Source organism: Fulvia fulva, chromosome 11 (genome assembly GCF_020509005.1).
Source record: "Fulvia fulva chromosome 11, complete sequence".
In the NCBI taxonomy this organism is placed as follows: Eukaryota; Fungi; Ascomycota; class Dothideomycetes; order Mycosphaerellales; family Mycosphaerellaceae; genus Fulvia; species Fulvia fulva.
The window spans coordinates 2,901,106-2,917,086 of record NC_063022.1 but is presented as its reverse complement, the minus strand read 5'-3'; the positions used below and the strand labels follow the sequence as shown (position 1 = coordinate 2,917,086).

At 52.4% G+C, this 15,981-nt stretch overlaps 7 protein-coding genes across 7 annotated transcripts; 4 read left to right on the top strand and 3 right to left on the bottom strand.

Moving 5' to 3' along the window:
* Positions 1-2,483: 2,483 nt before the first annotated feature.
* CLAFUR5_13251 (uncharacterized protein) lies at positions 2,484-3,483 on the top strand (the record flags this gene model as incomplete). Its single annotated transcript, XM_047912399.1, has 3 exons — positions 2,484-2,498; positions 2,553-2,756; positions 2,809-3,483. The coding sequence occupies 3 exons, from the start codon at positions 2,484-2,486 to the stop codon at positions 3,481-3,483; spliced, it is 894 nt and encodes a 297-aa protein (XP_047768421.1).
* Positions 3,484-3,709: 226 nt separating this feature from the next.
* Positions 3,710-5,329, bottom strand: CLAFUR5_13250 (MFS transporter prlL; the record flags this gene model as incomplete). Its single annotated transcript, XM_047912398.1, has 4 exons — positions 3,710-4,750; positions 4,804-5,018; positions 5,071-5,215; positions 5,264-5,329. The coding sequence occupies 4 exons, from the start codon at positions 5,327-5,329 to the stop codon at positions 3,710-3,712; spliced, it is 1,467 nt and encodes a 488-aa protein (XP_047768422.1).
* A 1,011-nt stretch (positions 5,330-6,340) lies between these two features.
* Positions 6,341-7,588, top strand: CLAFUR5_13249 (uncharacterized protein; the record flags this gene model as incomplete). Its single annotated transcript, XM_047912397.1, has 1 exon — positions 6,341-7,588. One exon carries the CDS (start codon positions 6,341-6,343, stop codon positions 7,586-7,588), a length of 1,248 nt encoding a protein of 415 aa, XP_047768043.1.
* A 323-nt stretch (positions 7,589-7,911) lies between these two features.
* CLAFUR5_13248 (Class III chitinase) lies at positions 7,912-9,921 on the bottom strand (the record flags this gene model as incomplete). Its single annotated transcript, XM_047912396.1, has 1 exon — positions 7,912-9,921. One exon carries the CDS (start codon positions 9,919-9,921, stop codon positions 7,912-7,914), a length of 2,010 nt encoding a protein of 669 aa, XP_047768042.1.
* Positions 9,922-10,638: 717 nt separating this feature from the next.
* On the bottom strand, positions 10,639-11,853 carry CLAFUR5_13247 (tRNA (cytosine(34)-C(5))-methyltransferase, mitochondrial; the record flags this gene model as incomplete). Its single annotated transcript, XM_047912395.1, has 1 exon — positions 10,639-11,853. One exon carries the CDS (start codon positions 11,851-11,853, stop codon positions 10,639-10,641), a length of 1,215 nt encoding a protein of 404 aa, XP_047768050.1.
* A 418-nt stretch (positions 11,854-12,271) lies between these two features.
* On the top strand, positions 12,272-12,981 carry CLAFUR5_13246 (H/ACA ribonucleoprotein complex subunit GAR1; the record flags this gene model as incomplete). The annotated part of the gene is made up of 2 exons (XM_047912394.1): positions 12,272-12,404; positions 12,458-12,981. The coding sequence occupies 2 exons, from the start codon at positions 12,272-12,274 to the stop codon at positions 12,979-12,981; spliced, it is 657 nt and encodes a 218-aa protein (XP_047768049.1).
* Positions 12,982-13,510: 529 nt separating this feature from the next.
* Positions 13,511-15,043, top strand: CLAFUR5_13245 (Vegetative incompatibility protein HET-E-1; the record flags this gene model as incomplete). Its single annotated transcript, XM_047912393.1, has 1 exon — positions 13,511-15,043. The coding sequence occupies one exon, from the start codon at positions 13,511-13,513 to the stop codon at positions 15,041-15,043; it is 1,533 nt and encodes a 510-aa protein (XP_047768048.1).
* Between the last annotated feature and the right edge of the window lie 938 nt (positions 15,044-15,981).

The window sequence follows — 15,981 nt, the reverse complement described above, 5'->3', positions numbered from 1 at the left end:
TTATCGAGAAGTAGTTCTTACTTATACGTAATATAAAGGAGAAGTATAGTATCCTTAACTAGGACACCTACAACTTCGACGAGATAGGGTTTATAATAGGTGTTATTACGTCTTAGAGCGTCGTTACGGGTTTAGAAAAGCGTAGTAGAAAGAGGAAGGTCGTTCAATAGGGCAATAGAGAGGGAGTAGAGAGATAGCGTATTAGATAGCTCTTATACGAAGCGAGATTAGTAAGCTACGTAAGTCTAACGAGGCCCTTATATAGCGGAAAGCACGAAAGCGCAAGTATATTTAGTCTAGAGGGTCTCTAACCTTCGATAAGGCGTCGCAATTAATACCTCTAGAGGATACTAGGAGGTAGGAAGTAAGTAGAGAGTCGCTAGATAGTGTTTAGCTAGTACTAAGGCTACGACGCTATAAGCGATATAGTAAGTCGGGGTATAACGTACGTAGCTATTAAGTAGACTCGCTAGATAGCGAAGAATCTAAAGAGGAATTGTCCTCCTAGTAACGATTCTATAGGATGTCGTCGTGTTAAGATACCGTCGTAATTAAAGTGGAAGTGGTATAGTTCTTAGTAAAAGTAGCCCGCTTAGTAGTATAGCCCGCTCGGTAGTAAAGCACGTTAATATATAAGACGATTATTAAACTAGTTATATTATACGGAGTATAGATTTAGGGTATAGGAGGCGTAGGGAAGCCGATCCCGAAACGGATAGAGCAACCCCTAAATAGGATATAGGTAGGTAACCTACGTAGAATACTAGGGGTATATAAGATAACGTTAATAAGCACGGTAGAAATAGAGACGGGAACACTACTAGTCGGCTAATATATCCGGGGAATAAGAATTTAATACGCGGTAAAGACGATAGATTACCTAGTATAAACTACGATCTAAGAGGCAAAGAATAAGATAGAAAGCCGCTACCGGAGAGGGGCCGGATATAGGACAAGTTAAAAAGAGTATAACCTTACTACCTTTACGGCCGTATAGACAAGTACCGTATAGCTAGTACAAAAAGAGGAGGAGCGTAGGGCTCGCTAGGCCGGCGGGAGTAAGGCTAAGACCGAAAGCCTAGCGGAATAGATAGCGAGCTACCTATAGGAGTAGGACTAGAAAAGGAAGTCCCCTAAAATAATAGGCCCGATAGTACTCCGAGCCTTCTAGAGACATAAATACTAGCTATATAGAGACCTAACAAGGGCCGAAGTAAGTATAGCGATCCAAATTAGGTCCGAATATATTAGATTAAGGGCCTACCTATTTAGGAGACGCGTACTAGATATCTAAAGCCTAGCCTACTAGTATAGCTACCTATCGTAAAACCTAGAACATATACTACTACGATGCCCGTAGTAGGCGAGTAGTAGGGGAAATTAGAGGCACTAAGCGGAGAGGAGAGACTATAAGTTAATTCTTAGGGACAAAGGTAATATTTACTAAATCTCTCGGTAGATATTATAGTAGGGATACCTCTAGTAGTTTAGCCTAGCTAGCGAGACGGAGGAGTAGATAGACAAGAGGCGGAAGCTAGAGGGGTTATAGATAGGGTAGTTATTAGGGTAGGCCTATAATACTAGTATACCCTTAATAAGGGAAATCTAAGACGAGAATAAGGGGGGAAAGATAGGCGGAAAAGAGGAGGGGTTTTACTAACACAGTTGCCCCTCTATATATACAAAAACAAGATAGTATAGCTATATCGGCCAGAGGGCACTATAATAGCTTAATAAAATATCTATCTATCTATATATTCTAACGAGATTCTTTTATAATTAACTTAGTCTCTACGTTCCCGAGGTACAACTCTTAGGTTATAAGGTTATACGGGTGTTGGTTGTTACGATATGAATCTATCTTTAATTCTATAGGGTGTTGATAATAACCAAAGTGCACAGAACGGGCTCAGGCGCTCCGCCAAGAAGCTTGCTTCGGTCACGTGGTGGAGCGAACACCTGACTTGGGAGGTAGGTTCAGATGACCTGTTGCTGATAATGTGGTTGATTGCTGGAAAAATAGGTAGCGTTGAAGCTTGACTGATCCGACGATAGTGTCGCGAAAGGCCGGGTGTACTGCTTCGGAGAGGAGGACTTGCTTTGGCGTGAGGTTGAGCAGAATTGATTCGAGAAGCTCAGGGATCGCGAGGACGCGAGAGCAGGCCGACATTGTGTTTGATGTCTATGTCTGTTGTTGTGTATAACTCAAGGATCGAAAGTGAAGTCAAAAACCGGGTTCAAAGGTGAGCCATGCAACTAGCAAGCATTAGCGCACGTACTCGACATCGGATTGGCATGTGACCCACACTAGTCTGCCTAATCCCTGATCCGGGGTGGATGAGAAGCAATTCCAGCCGGTAAGCTGAACAGAGTAAGTATATAGATAGTAATGAGGCCGTGAGCGTGGCTGCAAGCTTCAGAGGAAATGCAGACCTGTCTACTATAACCCAAGGGACAACAAAGGGTTCTGTGCAAGGCGAGATATGCTCGACCGAGCGGTTGGAAAGCCCCTGAAAGAGATAACAGTTTCACCCAAAACTGATACGTATCAGGATAACTGCATCTTTGGTGAACGTTTTCGCATGCGCATGTATGTTCGTCATCGGCTCAGGCATGTGATGGTGGTGTCCGTGCACGCGCTTGGCTCAAGCTTAGAAGTCCTTTTCAAGAGTCTTCTTGCACCTCATCAGAACATCACGGCAGCACTCAAGAGACACCGAGTCATTAAAACCGCCGAGTCTGCACTTCGACTACTAGTGAGCCAATCCTTTTCCGTCGTTGAGAGTCCGCGCTGATTAGGCCAACAGAATGGCGCCGCAAAGCAAGCGAGTGGGTTTCCTCGACCTGAGTGCTGAGCTCAGAAACCGAGTCTATGAGCCAGCACTTATCGCCGAGCAGTGTCTCAAGCTCAGACACAACAGCAACCCGAACGTATATGGCACAGCCACCCACGGCTTCACATGTCAGTTGGGGCGCTGCTACTCGGCACATTGGATTGAACCCAGCCTGACTCCAAACATCCTCCTCACTTGCCGCCAAGTACAAGCCGAAGCAACCCCCATGCTCTACGGTAGCAACACTTTCGACCTCACAAGACTGTCTCCATGTCACAGTGTCGAATTCCTCACCCAGATCAGCACGTCGATTCAGCATCTCCGTGGCGTCTACCTCAGAGTTCTGCTCAGCATGAAGGAACCGGATAAGCAGTCAGACGTTCAGAAGATGCTTCGTCTTCTCGAGGGAGCACCGCACATAGTAGAGCTGAAGTTCTCTCCTGAGGGCATTATCTTTCCGTCTCCGAAGCAGTTGGCCGATCTCATCACACCTCTGTTCAAGGTACTGCAGGCGACGAGACAAAAGGTCGGAGGGGAATGTCAGGAGCCTGTGATGGAGGTCCTGGGCTTTCTGGACGCCTGGGTTCCGGCCGGCTATCGCGGCCATGGCCTTAGGAGAGGCGTTGGGGAGATTATACTTTCAAAGTAGGAGCCCAAGCTGAGAGCTATCTTGGCGGCTAATTTGGAAACGAGTACCACCTGAAGGAGCCAATATCGATGAGGCTTGGGCAGTCTCGCTTGAAGCACGGCGAGAGATGCTGGTCCATGATTTGGGATGATGGAAAGTGACACCAGCATGAAAGTGGCATGCTTTGCACCACGGAGTTTTCCTTTTAAGGTCATACCTCCTGCAGTGCCGCTGCAATAGAAGCCATCTACAACAGCCACACCCTAGCATTCCCCTTGATATCCTTCACACCCATCCGATTCATCCTCTCATAATTCCACCTCATCCCCACCGCCAACAGCGCCGTAGCAAAACTACACGCCGCACAAACATAGTTCCCCGTCGGATACCCCCTGCCCGCTTCCGCCGGAATCCGAATCCACTGGGCGATGATCTGACTTATACCCGCTGCACTATTGTTCAACGCCGTCGCAATCCCCATACACGCAATGGCTGGCACATTGCATGTAACCCACGCACTCAACGGCCCCGAGCTTGGGAACGCTCCACACGCACAGAGCATCAAGCATCCGTAGCGAGCGCTGTATGCGTCGGCGGGTAAGAGACCAGCAGTGAGCCAGCCTACGCCGCCGATGATGGAAGAGGCAGTGATATGCCAGCCGCGCATATTGAAGTGGTCGGCACTCCAGCCGAGGAAGAGACAAGCGCAGTAGCCTACGATCCAGGGTGGGACGGTCATTAATTGGGCTTCGATGCTGGTGTAGCCGAGGCCGGAGACGATTGTAGGGGTGAAGAAGGTTAGAGAGCCCAGGGGGACACAGTCGCAGGTGTAGGCGAGATAGTGGGCTAGCATTCTGGGGCTGAATGCGGTGGCCATGATATCTTGCCTGCTCGATTTCTCCTTGGTGTAACCTCCTCCCTTGACGACAATGCGGGCTTTGACGTATTCCTTGTCGGAGTCGTTGAGGAATTTGGTGCGGTCGGGGTAGTCAGGGAGGCGCCAGAGGACGAGGATCACGCAGGCTACGGTAATGATTCCTTCGATTATGAAGATCCAACGGAAACCTTCGAGGCCGCCGTCGCCGTTTAGGTGTCCGACGCCGTATGCTATGCAGCCACCGAAGGCTCCTGCTGCGGTAGCGGAGGCGAGCACGAAGGCGATGCGGACGGAGCGTTCTTCGACGGGATACCAGAAGGTGATGAGGTAGACGATTCCAGGGAAGAAGCCGGCTTCAAAGACGCCGATTAGGAAGCGGAGGACGGTGACTTGGGCGTAGCTTTGGACGCCCTGGATGAGTATTGGTCAGTATGTGGTCGAGCAGCACATGGTAAGACACTTACCGCGAACCCAATTGTAAAGACACCCCACATGCCTAGCAGAACTGCTAGCCAGACCGAAGGGTGAACGTAGCGCTTGATGATCATATTTGAGGGTACTTCGAACAAGGCGTATGCTAGTGAGAACAACGACACAGCGACACGGTAATCTGTGTTGCTCATGTTGGTTTGTTGCAGCATGTCATCTCCAGTCTCGTTGTTGAGGACTTTTGCATTGCCTGAGTACGTTATCAGTACAGCTTACAACGAGGAATCTGCTGCGAGTCCCACCTATGTTGCCGCAGTCGAGATAGTTGAGGAGGTACATGAAGGCACATAAAGGAAGGATTCGCAAGTCCATCTTTCGAACCAACTGTCGTGATCGCTTCTTATCTTCGATGAAGACACCTTCCTGGGCTTTTCCCTCGACATGTTCCTGATGTCATTAGATACCAAGCTCTTTCCTATGGCAGAATCCGCTCACAGAAAAGACATCACTGCCATGTTCCGAATGGACAGTGTCCACCTTATCGCCGTGCTTGCTGTCCATATCCGCCAAGACGTTGATCCTATCAGTGAAGGTGAAGAAATGAGACTACAGGTCAGCAAAGAAAGCAGAGGAGGAAGTGGATTGAAGGTAGGCATCTTGAAGGATCAGCAATGTCCACCTCGTGTCAGTTCATCTCTGTTGCTCCTCTCCTCCTACGGTATGCAGACACTGCAGATCTACAGCATGATCGCGTGGCGTGGCGACACAAGACGGCACACCTGCCCAATGTGCCCGTGGGGAAATGCACCGAGTGCGGGGGAATGGCACAACCGAGCAAGGGAGTGCGGATCAGGTCTGCCTGTGTGATGCCCCGAGGGGATGTGAGATGTACTGGACGGCTCATGAGGCTGGCATCTCTTTATTTGCGAGGTGAATGTTGGCGAAGGCAATGGTGAGCAGGGGATATTCAGCCTGAGGCAATGCCAAGCCGGCTTCTTATTGGCTGTTCATCAATCAAAATACAGCCTGAGGCATTCACGGCGCCTCCAGCATCAACGTCGCTTTCATCGTCTAACAAGCCCTTTGGCATACAGTAGACCATCACCATCTCACCGATCAAGCTAAATGCCGTACCTTGCACGCTTAGCTCCTCATTGCGGTAGCATATGGGTGTCTCAGGCGGCCAGATCACATCTTTGGCGTTGACAAGCTGCGATGTGCAAGTACACGCCACGCCATAGTATCCAGCAACATCGGGAAGCTGTTCCGCTGGAGTTGAGTAGCGAAACAAGTCCTCGCTGGGCAACGAGGGGGCTGCAACGACGACTGTCAGGTCGCTAGACGGCTGGCAAAGGAACTATACGCCCTACGATGACCTCTACCTGGAACGATACTCCTTTCGTCAAGCTACTATGCCTCGACCACGCAATTGCTTCTCTGAATGCCTTTGTTGCTTCCGCTCATAACCCTATACCGCCAGATGAACAACGCCTTGTCCTCCAAGCGTTACTCATTACAGACAAAGAACCTTTGTACCATTGTGTCGTTCCATGCTCACATAAAATGACCATCATGGGAATTTCAGCACATCTCTGGTTCTCTCTTGCACCTCTGAGACTCCGACTGACCATCTATCCTGCTCACCGCATTTCGGCCGGACCGACTTCGTCAACGCAGAAACCACAATCAGATCTGAATACCAGAGTGCAACAGACCACGATCCTACCAGCCACCATGCAGCGCATCGCCAGGTTCTTCTCCAGGAAGAAACCAGACCACCAGTCGACGGAAGTCCTCTTCGACCACGACCAAACGCTCCACGCCCAAGAGAACTCAACTCCACCCGTCAAACCGTCCTCCGACCTCTCCCAAGAGACCCTCTACAATGAAGTACGTCGCCCCTCCCTCGCTGACAGCGAGGACTCCACTTGCCAAAGCACCATAACCCTCCTCTCCTCAACGCACTACTTCCTCAAAAAGCTCGGCAACGGCATCGATGCCGCCGTCTATGCAATCATTCCTCGAGACTTCGCTGATTCTTTCGTCGCAGGGCTCACTGATGCTACGCCGAAAGACGTGGCGCTAGATGTGCTTCGCAAAGCCGTGATCGCCGTCAAGGTCGCGAATGGACCGCTCACGGGCCCCGGCAATGCCAAGGCAGCTATGGAGACGGAAATCCGAGCGTTGAAGGCTCTAGGTAACGGGAGGATGCTTGACTGTGACGAGGGCGGCGGGACATGGTGCACTATGCTGATGATCACGGGCGGCACGCTACAGCAATTCTACGGCTGGCTTTGTCGCCAGGTAACGCACAAGCCCATGCTGATGCCAAAGTGCCTCGTGTATCACCTACTAACATCCCTCGCAGAAGCACTCCTAGCCCTCCACGCCGAGGGCATCACGCACGGCGACCTCCACCCGGGGAACATCATGCTCCGACCCAAACCTTCAAGCGACTGCTACCCCGACGTCGTCATCGTGGACTTTGGCCACGCTGCCATCAGTCCGAAGAGTAAGCGCCTCGTACGGTGGAGAGAGGTGGACGATTTTGAGAGTATGTCGACTTGCTTGGCGATTGTCTTTGATGTAGAGGAGGTTGGGTTCTTGCATTCTTTCGCTAGAAGGATCCGGGAGATGGACGGTGGGGAGACTCCGCAGAGTGTGCTTGGGGAGGTGGTTGAATGTGCTGGGGCATCGAGGCAGCGCTGGCAGCGCTTGGAGAATCCTGTGCCAAGTGCAATGGGCGAGGATCTCGCGGGTACAACGATTACGGACGGGGAGTTGGAGCGGACGATTCTGGGGTTGGAGGGGAGGTGGTGAGAATGTTAAGGTCTCTGGAGTGAGGTCAAGAGACGTTCTTTGCAAGGGCAGTTGTCAGGCTCTCTGCAGAGCTGCGGGATAGGTTAGGCACTGTGTCTGTCAACACTTTCATTCTGCTAGTCTATTCCCAAATGCCCAGATGTAATGAAGTCAATGTAGAAAGTTGGTCATTAATCGCATAGCGTCGTCCATCAGAATCGAAGTCCCCAACCATCAATGTCATCACCATAGCGCTCATCAGAATCGTAATCTCCATCCATCCATCAATATCATTACCATAGCATCATAATCCTCATTCCTCCTGCGCCTTGATCGTGTCTTCCTCACAAACACTCCCCAACATCCCTACATCTAGGCCTCCACTGTCCCCTGATACCCCGCCTGATATATCTCGCCCTCTTCACCGATACATTAGTCGAATTCCTCGCCGTCGTACCATTCGCACTCCCCATCGCCGCCTTGACCCCCTCAAGGAACCCCTTGTTAGCATAAGCCTGACTAGCGTCCCACGCCATGACACCGCCAAAACTCTCAAACGTCTTAGCATACTCAAGCACCGGCCCCAGCTCCGTGGCATTCCTATACCCACTCCCCGCCGCCGTCTGTCCCGCCGGCACGCCCAGGAAAATCTTGACATCGGGATTCGCACTGCCATTCTTCGCCCAGTTGTCCCAGGTGGCGAAGTTGAAGTTCGTCTGGTTCGTGGTGTTGGGTATGAAGGATTGGACGCCGCAGTAGTTGTTGTAGAACTGGACGAAGAGGGCGTCGAAGATGACGTTGCTGGATAGGACGGGGTTGAGGGCGGCGTCGGGGTAGGGGCATTGGGGGGCCGCTGTGAGGTAGAAGGGGCTGGCGGAGCGGTGGACTTTTTGGTGCGTGTCCATTAGGCTTCGGAGGCGGGTTGCGAAGGCGAGGAAGTTTGTAGTGGGTGATTCTAGGTCGAGATCGAAGCCGTTGACGGAGGAAGATCCGAAGGGGCGGAGGGTCATGGATTGACGCTTGGGGTGTGTTGCGTCGTAGTTCAAGGTTTCGGCTGTGACTGTCTTGGCCGCGGCGATGGAGGCGCGGGTAAGTGTTTCCAGAGTCGTTCGTGTAGTCTTTGGGGAGGTTGTGAAGACGTCATCGTCGTTGAGATATGTCTCAGCTCTGACGGTAGCGTCCGCTTGGGCTTGAGCGGGTGTTGAGGTCTGCGTATCGTTGTATGACTGTGCTGTGAGTGAGAGGTAGGATTGCATCGATGTAATAGTGCCTGTTGTTAGTGCTGCACCAGAACGGTCAGTAGAGCCTCCGGGCAGGATAGGATCTGTGGTTGGTGCTGCATCAGAACCGTCAGTAGAGCCTCCGGTAGCGCCTCCGGGCAGGATAGGATCTGTATTGATGCTGCTGTACACAGGATCTGAGCTTCTGGAGGCGGCCGTGTCGTTCACAGCATCGTTCTCCAGAATCAGGGTGGCCGTCATGTTGCCAACCAGAAGAGTCGCCGTGATGGGCCCAGTCCTAGTTCCCGTAGCATTACCAGTGCGCAAACTTGCTCCAGTTGTAGTCCTATTGCTGTACGGTGCAGGTGTCGCTGTGGCATCTGTTAGTGAGCCAGTCCGTCCGGTGCCGGCACGATCTGTGCCCAGGGTTGATCGTGCTATCGTTGTGTTGGCGTAAGGTCCTGGTGTCGCTGTGATATCGGCCGGTTCTCCACTCCTGGCAGTCCCTGTTCCAAAGGTGCTTGTCCTGAGTTGTCCAGTTGAAAGTGGTCCAGTGGTCGCGTTGTAACCAGATCCTGCCAGCGATGTAGAGTCGTTCCTTGTGGGTGCATCAGTGCCATTACCAGTGGACGTATTGCTCGGCAATCCAGCAGCCTCGACTGGACCAAAGGTGTTCCAGATGAGATTTGCAGCCTTGACAGCGTCTTCCTCTGTCTTGAAGCCACCTTCAGTATATGTCGCGCCGCCTATTGAGAGCAAGATCGTCTTGTTGTACTTTTCCTGGCAGGTTTTGATGTCATCACCGACGCTGGGACAGTCCAATGTGGTGGTTCCGTTAAAAGTACTACATTTATCCCCAGAGTTAGCGAGATTGATCACTGGCTGCCCACCTCCACCTGTTGTGAGCTGAACTGCAAACGCCATCGGAATGATATCAACATCAGTGTTCGCACAATAGGTCGCAAGTGACTGTTGAGTCAGATTGCCCTCGGCTTGGTTGTAGCTGTTTTGGCCCCAGTAAAGGGCTATATTGTTTGCAGCATCGAACCCAGCTGCGACAGCGCCCTGAGCTAGCAACAGTCCAGCAGAGGCCGCAAGACGTGCAGTCTGCGGCCGTGACCACGAGGTGGGCATCGCAGAGGTGGCAAAAGAGTGTGTAAACAAAGTATTGTATTGTGTTAGGATGGGACTGGGTATATGACCAGTGAGAGCGGTATGCTCAGTGAGTGTAGGTATAAGCGAGGGCAGTAGAAGGGTTGTATGATTGTGGGACTCGAGGTGAGCTGGCATGAAGGTGAAGGATGTCGCTGTAAGCTTTATACAGCGTGCGGTGCGAAGCTATATCTGTTCTCATCATTCGTGGGCATGACAACAAGGCGGAAGGTAGTCATTGTTTCTGTACACCCAAGGCTTGCATATCTGCCTGAGCAACGGACCGTACGAGAGCATCGTCGAACAATAGTCGGTCGAGTTTGGGGACATGTGCAGGCTGAGGTGTAAACGAGCGTTGGTGTTGACCGGCCAGCAGACGCATTGGCAGCACGACCAGGCCTCAGGTTGACATTCTGTTGTTCCAAACTGTGGGATATCTTTGCGACGTTGGAAGTTGTCGGAGAATTGCGCCATGGGTCATGTGAGCGTTGGAACTGTCGTTGTCGGGAAGATTGCTGCCCCAACGATCAACGGCTGGCGCAAACTTCTTGGCATGCCAAGCAGCCGGCAAGTGATGCGCTGCGAGACACCACTATCAACATCTTGCGAGTGTTACAACTCGACTCCGAGCTGCTTCTAGATTCGTGTTGCGGGTCGGGTCCCTGAATACGATTTCTGCAGTCTCTATGGCTGCAGTATTCAATCAGCAGTCTTCGTCAAACATGCAAAGAACAACGGGCCCCAGCCTTCTCCGCTAGGATGATCAGGCAGGGCGATCCAGCCGTGCTTCGTCCTCTCTGCCCAAGATGTCTCAATCTGAGCTTCGAGCGCTTGATCGCCCATGCCTGCACCGAAGCCGACTCTGGCGCTCCACTGCTGACCTTTCTTCCGCTCTTTCTCGATCTGAGAAAGCACTTTCTCAATGACAGCGTCGTTCTCGGTAGGCTCGATTGAACAGGTGGCATAGATGATGGTACCTCCGATCCGGGCAGCCCTCAGCCCATTCAATAGCAGATCTACCTGTGTCGCCTGCAGTCGTTTGGACGATCCAGGTCGCCAATTGACCATCTCTGGTGCATCTTTGCCAGATGCTTGCGCTTTCGCTTGAGCATGGATTATGTGTCGCTCGGATGAACACGGTGCATCAATGAGGACCTTGTCGAAACCCTGAATCTTGCCTTGAACGCTGACGCACAGTTGGTTGGCATTCTTGGGATTTGCTCCGTCCACTCGCAGCAGCCTGCTCCCAGGCGTGTCGATCAAAGCTTTGGGCAGATAGGCTTTGATGTTATCCCCAAGTCGACAATGTCGTGTCGCATCTGCTTCATTCGAGGTCAGACTGCCTTCACGCAGCTTCAAGATGTTGAGAGACTTCTGCTTGAGCGGAGACGGGTCAAGATGATAGTGCGGGAAGAGTCTTTGGCAAAGTACAATGGACTTGCCGCCCGGTGCTGCACACATGTCCAAGACGTGCTCACCAGGCTGAGGGTCTAGCAAAGACGCAGCCAATACCGAGGCACCATCCAGATTCCAGTGCGAAAGCAATCTGCTGTTGATCTGACCGGGTGGAGGGAAAGGTAAGTCTGATGGTGCGGCGCTTGGGACAGCCTCGCTGTCTTGTGCTGGCTTTGTGTATCGAGCATAGCAGTTGGGAGGATAACCTTCGTCTCCAAGGCGTGCTCCGTTGGCCTTGATGGGCAAGTTCAGCTCACGCGTCTCCACGTTAGGATCTTGTATGAGTTGAAGGCCGCCAGGCAGCGCAGCGTAGCGGTTGAGTACACATGCGTATCGTGTCGGCTGGCGTAAGGCTGGCAACAACGAGTTGCTCCATCGCTCTTCGCCCCATCTGGCAGCGTAGTGGCGATTAAAAGCATCCTCTGCCGAGGAGGTGGCCTTGCGGTGGGTCTTGGTCATGCTGGCGATGCCGTTTGGGTCCGCGAGAGACGACGTGTGGTAGCGGGCTTCAGCAGTATATACTGCATCGTCAGCGGCACAACACGTCGTTGACGACAGGATGTCGACCAGATTGCTGATTTGACGTGGCGATACCAAGATGTGCGCGTAGAAGAGTTTTCACGCGTTAGCTCCGCGAAGTCACGTTTTCGCCCGCACTAGTGGCTAAGGTTTCAAGCTCCGCGGTCGAATTTCTGGCAAGAGCTTTCCGAATGAAAGCTGCGATTGAGCATTGCAGCAACTCCAACGACATCGACATCCTTCACTAGCAGTCTCTGCATGCACAGAGTCGAGTACCGAGCGCCAGCGTCTTTCTAGACGCATCCGACCGACACCCCGATCCTACGAAAGCTCGCACAGAGCATAACAGCACTGCAAAATGTCGTTCCGCGGTCGAGGACGAGGCGGAGGATTTAGCAGAGGCGGCGGAGGAGACGCTGGTGGAAGAGGTGGATTTCGAGGCGGTCGTGGAGGGTTCCAGCAGCCATACGGACCTCCAGACCAAGTCTACGGTATGCGCGGCGAATTGTAGGTGTCTTAGGTTCCACCACTAACATCTTCCCAGAAATGGGCCAATTCATGCACGCAACCGAAGGCGAAATGGTCTGCGAGTCCGTAAACGTCAAGATTCCCTACTTCAACGCCCCCATCTACCTCGAGAACAAGACCCCGATCGGCAAAGTTGACGAGATCCTCGGCCCACTCAACCAAGTCTACTTCACAATCAAGCCACAGGAAGGAATCCAGGCAACATCGTTCAAGACTGGCGACAAGGTCTACATTGGCGGCGACAAGCTCCTACCGCTCGAGAAGTTCCTGCCCAAGCCCAAGCCTCCGCCCGGCGCGCCCAAGGTCAAGAAGCCAAAGGGTGCAGGTGGTGATCGCGGCCGCGGTGGACGAGGCGGAGGATTCAGCAGGGGTGGACGTGGAGCGCCAAGAGGACGGGGTGGATTCGGCGGTGACAGAGGCAGGGGCGGTGCAAGAGGCGGAAGCAGGGGTGGCTTCTCTGGCAGCGGTGGCTTCTCCCGAGGTGGTGGCGGTGGCTTTGGCGGCCGAGGAAGAGGTGCGCCCAGAGGTAGGGGATACTAGATGTACAACGCGGTCTATGATGCATTGGCGATGGCGTTTGGCGTACAAGAGTGGGATGGCTGCTGTCAGAGCACTGCGAAGGGCATTGCCAGTGCGGTATTTCAATGCAGTAGGATCTGTATAAAATGATGCTGAATATCCCCCCACCCTACACAAACCATGCTCGTGTCATTGATTGGCTGCAGGTCTGGTCGCACAAACAGCCGATGCCCACGCAGATTCAGACGCATTGGGTAGCTACGCATGCTGTGACGCCGGGCTTTTCAGCTCAGCTCAGCTCAATAACAGGCTTGAACTACCATTTGCAGAGCACCATGCGGCCACTTCCTACGGATCCAGCAACATGACTCTACAGATCAAGAAAGCGAGCTAGCGGTGTCAAGAGTGAGCTTCGACATCATTTGCAAACCCGAGCTCCGCGCGATCGTCAACAATGCGCCTTCTCTTCGCAGACGCCGAGCGGCCATACCTCAAGACGTCTCCCAGTGAAACAGAGCGTCCTGAATAAGCCATTCTGTCTCATACATGGATGTCTCCAGAGGATGAAGTCCTAAGTTCAGACCTCGCAGACCTCCACCGGGCATGGGCAAAGCATGGCTGGAAGAAAATAGAGCACACGATCCTGCAGGCGAATGCACATGGGCTCCAATGGGTCTGGGCGGACACTTGTTGCATCGGTAAGTCCAGCAGTGCGGAGCTTGCGGAGGCCATCAATTCTATGTTCAGGTGGTACCGAGATTCGGCGGTCTGCTATGTATACCTCGATGATGTGCCTGACATCACTGAGGCCCTGATTCGCCATACTGGCATGGAACACGGTTCTCGCGATATTTTGAAACCCGACCACACCTTCCTATCGGACTACAAGCGGCGGGATCCAGTCTCATACTTGTCCAACGCAGCGACATGGATATGCAAAGATCCCCCGGTCCAATGGCTGGAGGTCACACACGCACGATGGTTCACATGCGGATGGACATTGCAAGAACTGTTGGCTCCGCACGATGTACAGTTCTTTAGCCAATGCTGGGAATACCTTGGACACCGTGGGTCGATGGCACATCTCATAGCCCAGGCATGTAACATACCACGAAAGGTCATTATCGAAAGAGAGTGGCTCACAGCAAGACATCTAGATCCTGGATCCTCCACCATGAGGCTCTACGCCACTATTGAGCATGTTTTGTTGCAAGCTCTCCGTGAGAAGGTCACAGCGTTTTTCGAGGAATTCAGTGTTGCGCAGCGCATGTCATGGGCTGCTGGACGCCGACTTACGCGCATCGAGGACGAGGCGTACTGCCTGCTTGGGTTTTCCGATGTCAACATGCCTGTTTTGTATGGAGAAGGCCCACGAGCCTTCCTCAGGCTACAGCAGGAGATACTGAGGACGCGCATTGACCACACCATCTTCGCTTGGGACCATGTCCAAGGGGACCTTCCACGGGGCCCAACAAAGCAGGCATTGCTAGCACCATCCGCTGCCGGTTTCCGCAATCGAGGTAACACCACGCAAGCTCAATTTGATCTAAGATGCGTCCACGAAGTCAACAACGTTGGGGTTCGTATGCAAATCCCCTGTCACGCCCTTCCAATATATGACGGTATCAACGGGAAGATAGTTGGTGACCACGCAAGTCGAGAAGTTTTGGCACTGATACATTGCTACTCAGGCGACTGGCTGATAATGCTCGCTTTACGACTTCGCCATGTAGGAGCGACAGATCAGGAGATCTTTGTTGTGGAGGGTGATTTCACCCACAAAAGGATTACTGAAGTGGACGCGGTGACTGCCTCCAAGTTCCAGTACAACAGTGTTACGATTCTGTTCTCGAATTCAATGCTCGGCGACTTCATGAGCCCCTTCCCGAACCCCTTTCCGGATGACACTCGAATAGGGATCCGAGTGGCTATCAGGCTGGAAGGGCGGCGTGTTGACCTCGAGGATACAGATCTCGCCTGTGCAAGTGTTTCGTCCGATTCGTCCGACGCGCGTTCGAAGGTAACCAATGACAGTAGTCATGTGCCAGGCTTGTTCTTTCAAGAAAAAATTGCGTTTGGATAGGGTTTACCCTTTGGATCACTGGGACATCTCGACACAATCTTTCAAAATATACTCATGGCGCTATGACAAAGGTCCAGGCATGCCATTTCTCGGCTACCTCGCGCTCACTTGCACACGTGTCAAGCGATATATGCCATCCAGGCCCATGGTTCTACATATTTCCATAAGTGACCCTCGGTGTGTCGAGTCGAAAGAGAAAGCGTTGCTGTACTTGAGAAGAACAGAACGCACAACTCCAAGGGATTTTGTCTATCGCATGAACTTTTCGACAGAAAGATCGCGGGACTGCCTTGATGGAATCAGGATGCATAGACTGTTTGAAGACCGACGCAGATACGCAGTACAGTCTAGTCACTGTCTTGCCGATGGCAACGCTCTTGAAGCCGAGCTGAGCTTACTCAAGATACCTACATCACCACAGGAGATCGTTGTCATCAACATACGGAGGTGCAGGAATGGTCTCATGACTTTCGAGAGCTCCTCTAGATCACAGTAGTATCTTGCTCACTATTTCACGGAGCACGTTAGGCTTGCGTAGGATTCACGAGCTGACCAAACTTGCAATGCATACCTGCAGCTTACTATTCCCCGCACACATATCTCAGGTCCAAGTGTTGTCCGCTCACCCATCTCACTTCTCACACTGATGGCTGTTCCAGCTACGTTGTGCAAAGCTTGCTATGATCAGTTGTCCGCTGCACGGCGTGACAGCAACAATGAGCTGAGCTCGAAGCTTGACGACTCCGAAGATCCTGTCCGACCCGCCTGGTCCACCTCGAGAAAGTCGGTGACAGCATTCATGCTCAACTTCAGATAGTCAAGCCCGGCGCCTACACCCGTAGACCACAGTATACGCCACTGAGTCATCGCTGGTTCCCGGGCGATAGTGGTAGACTGACTTTAGCAAGGCTCGATGAGTACAGGGTAGCCATACCGAC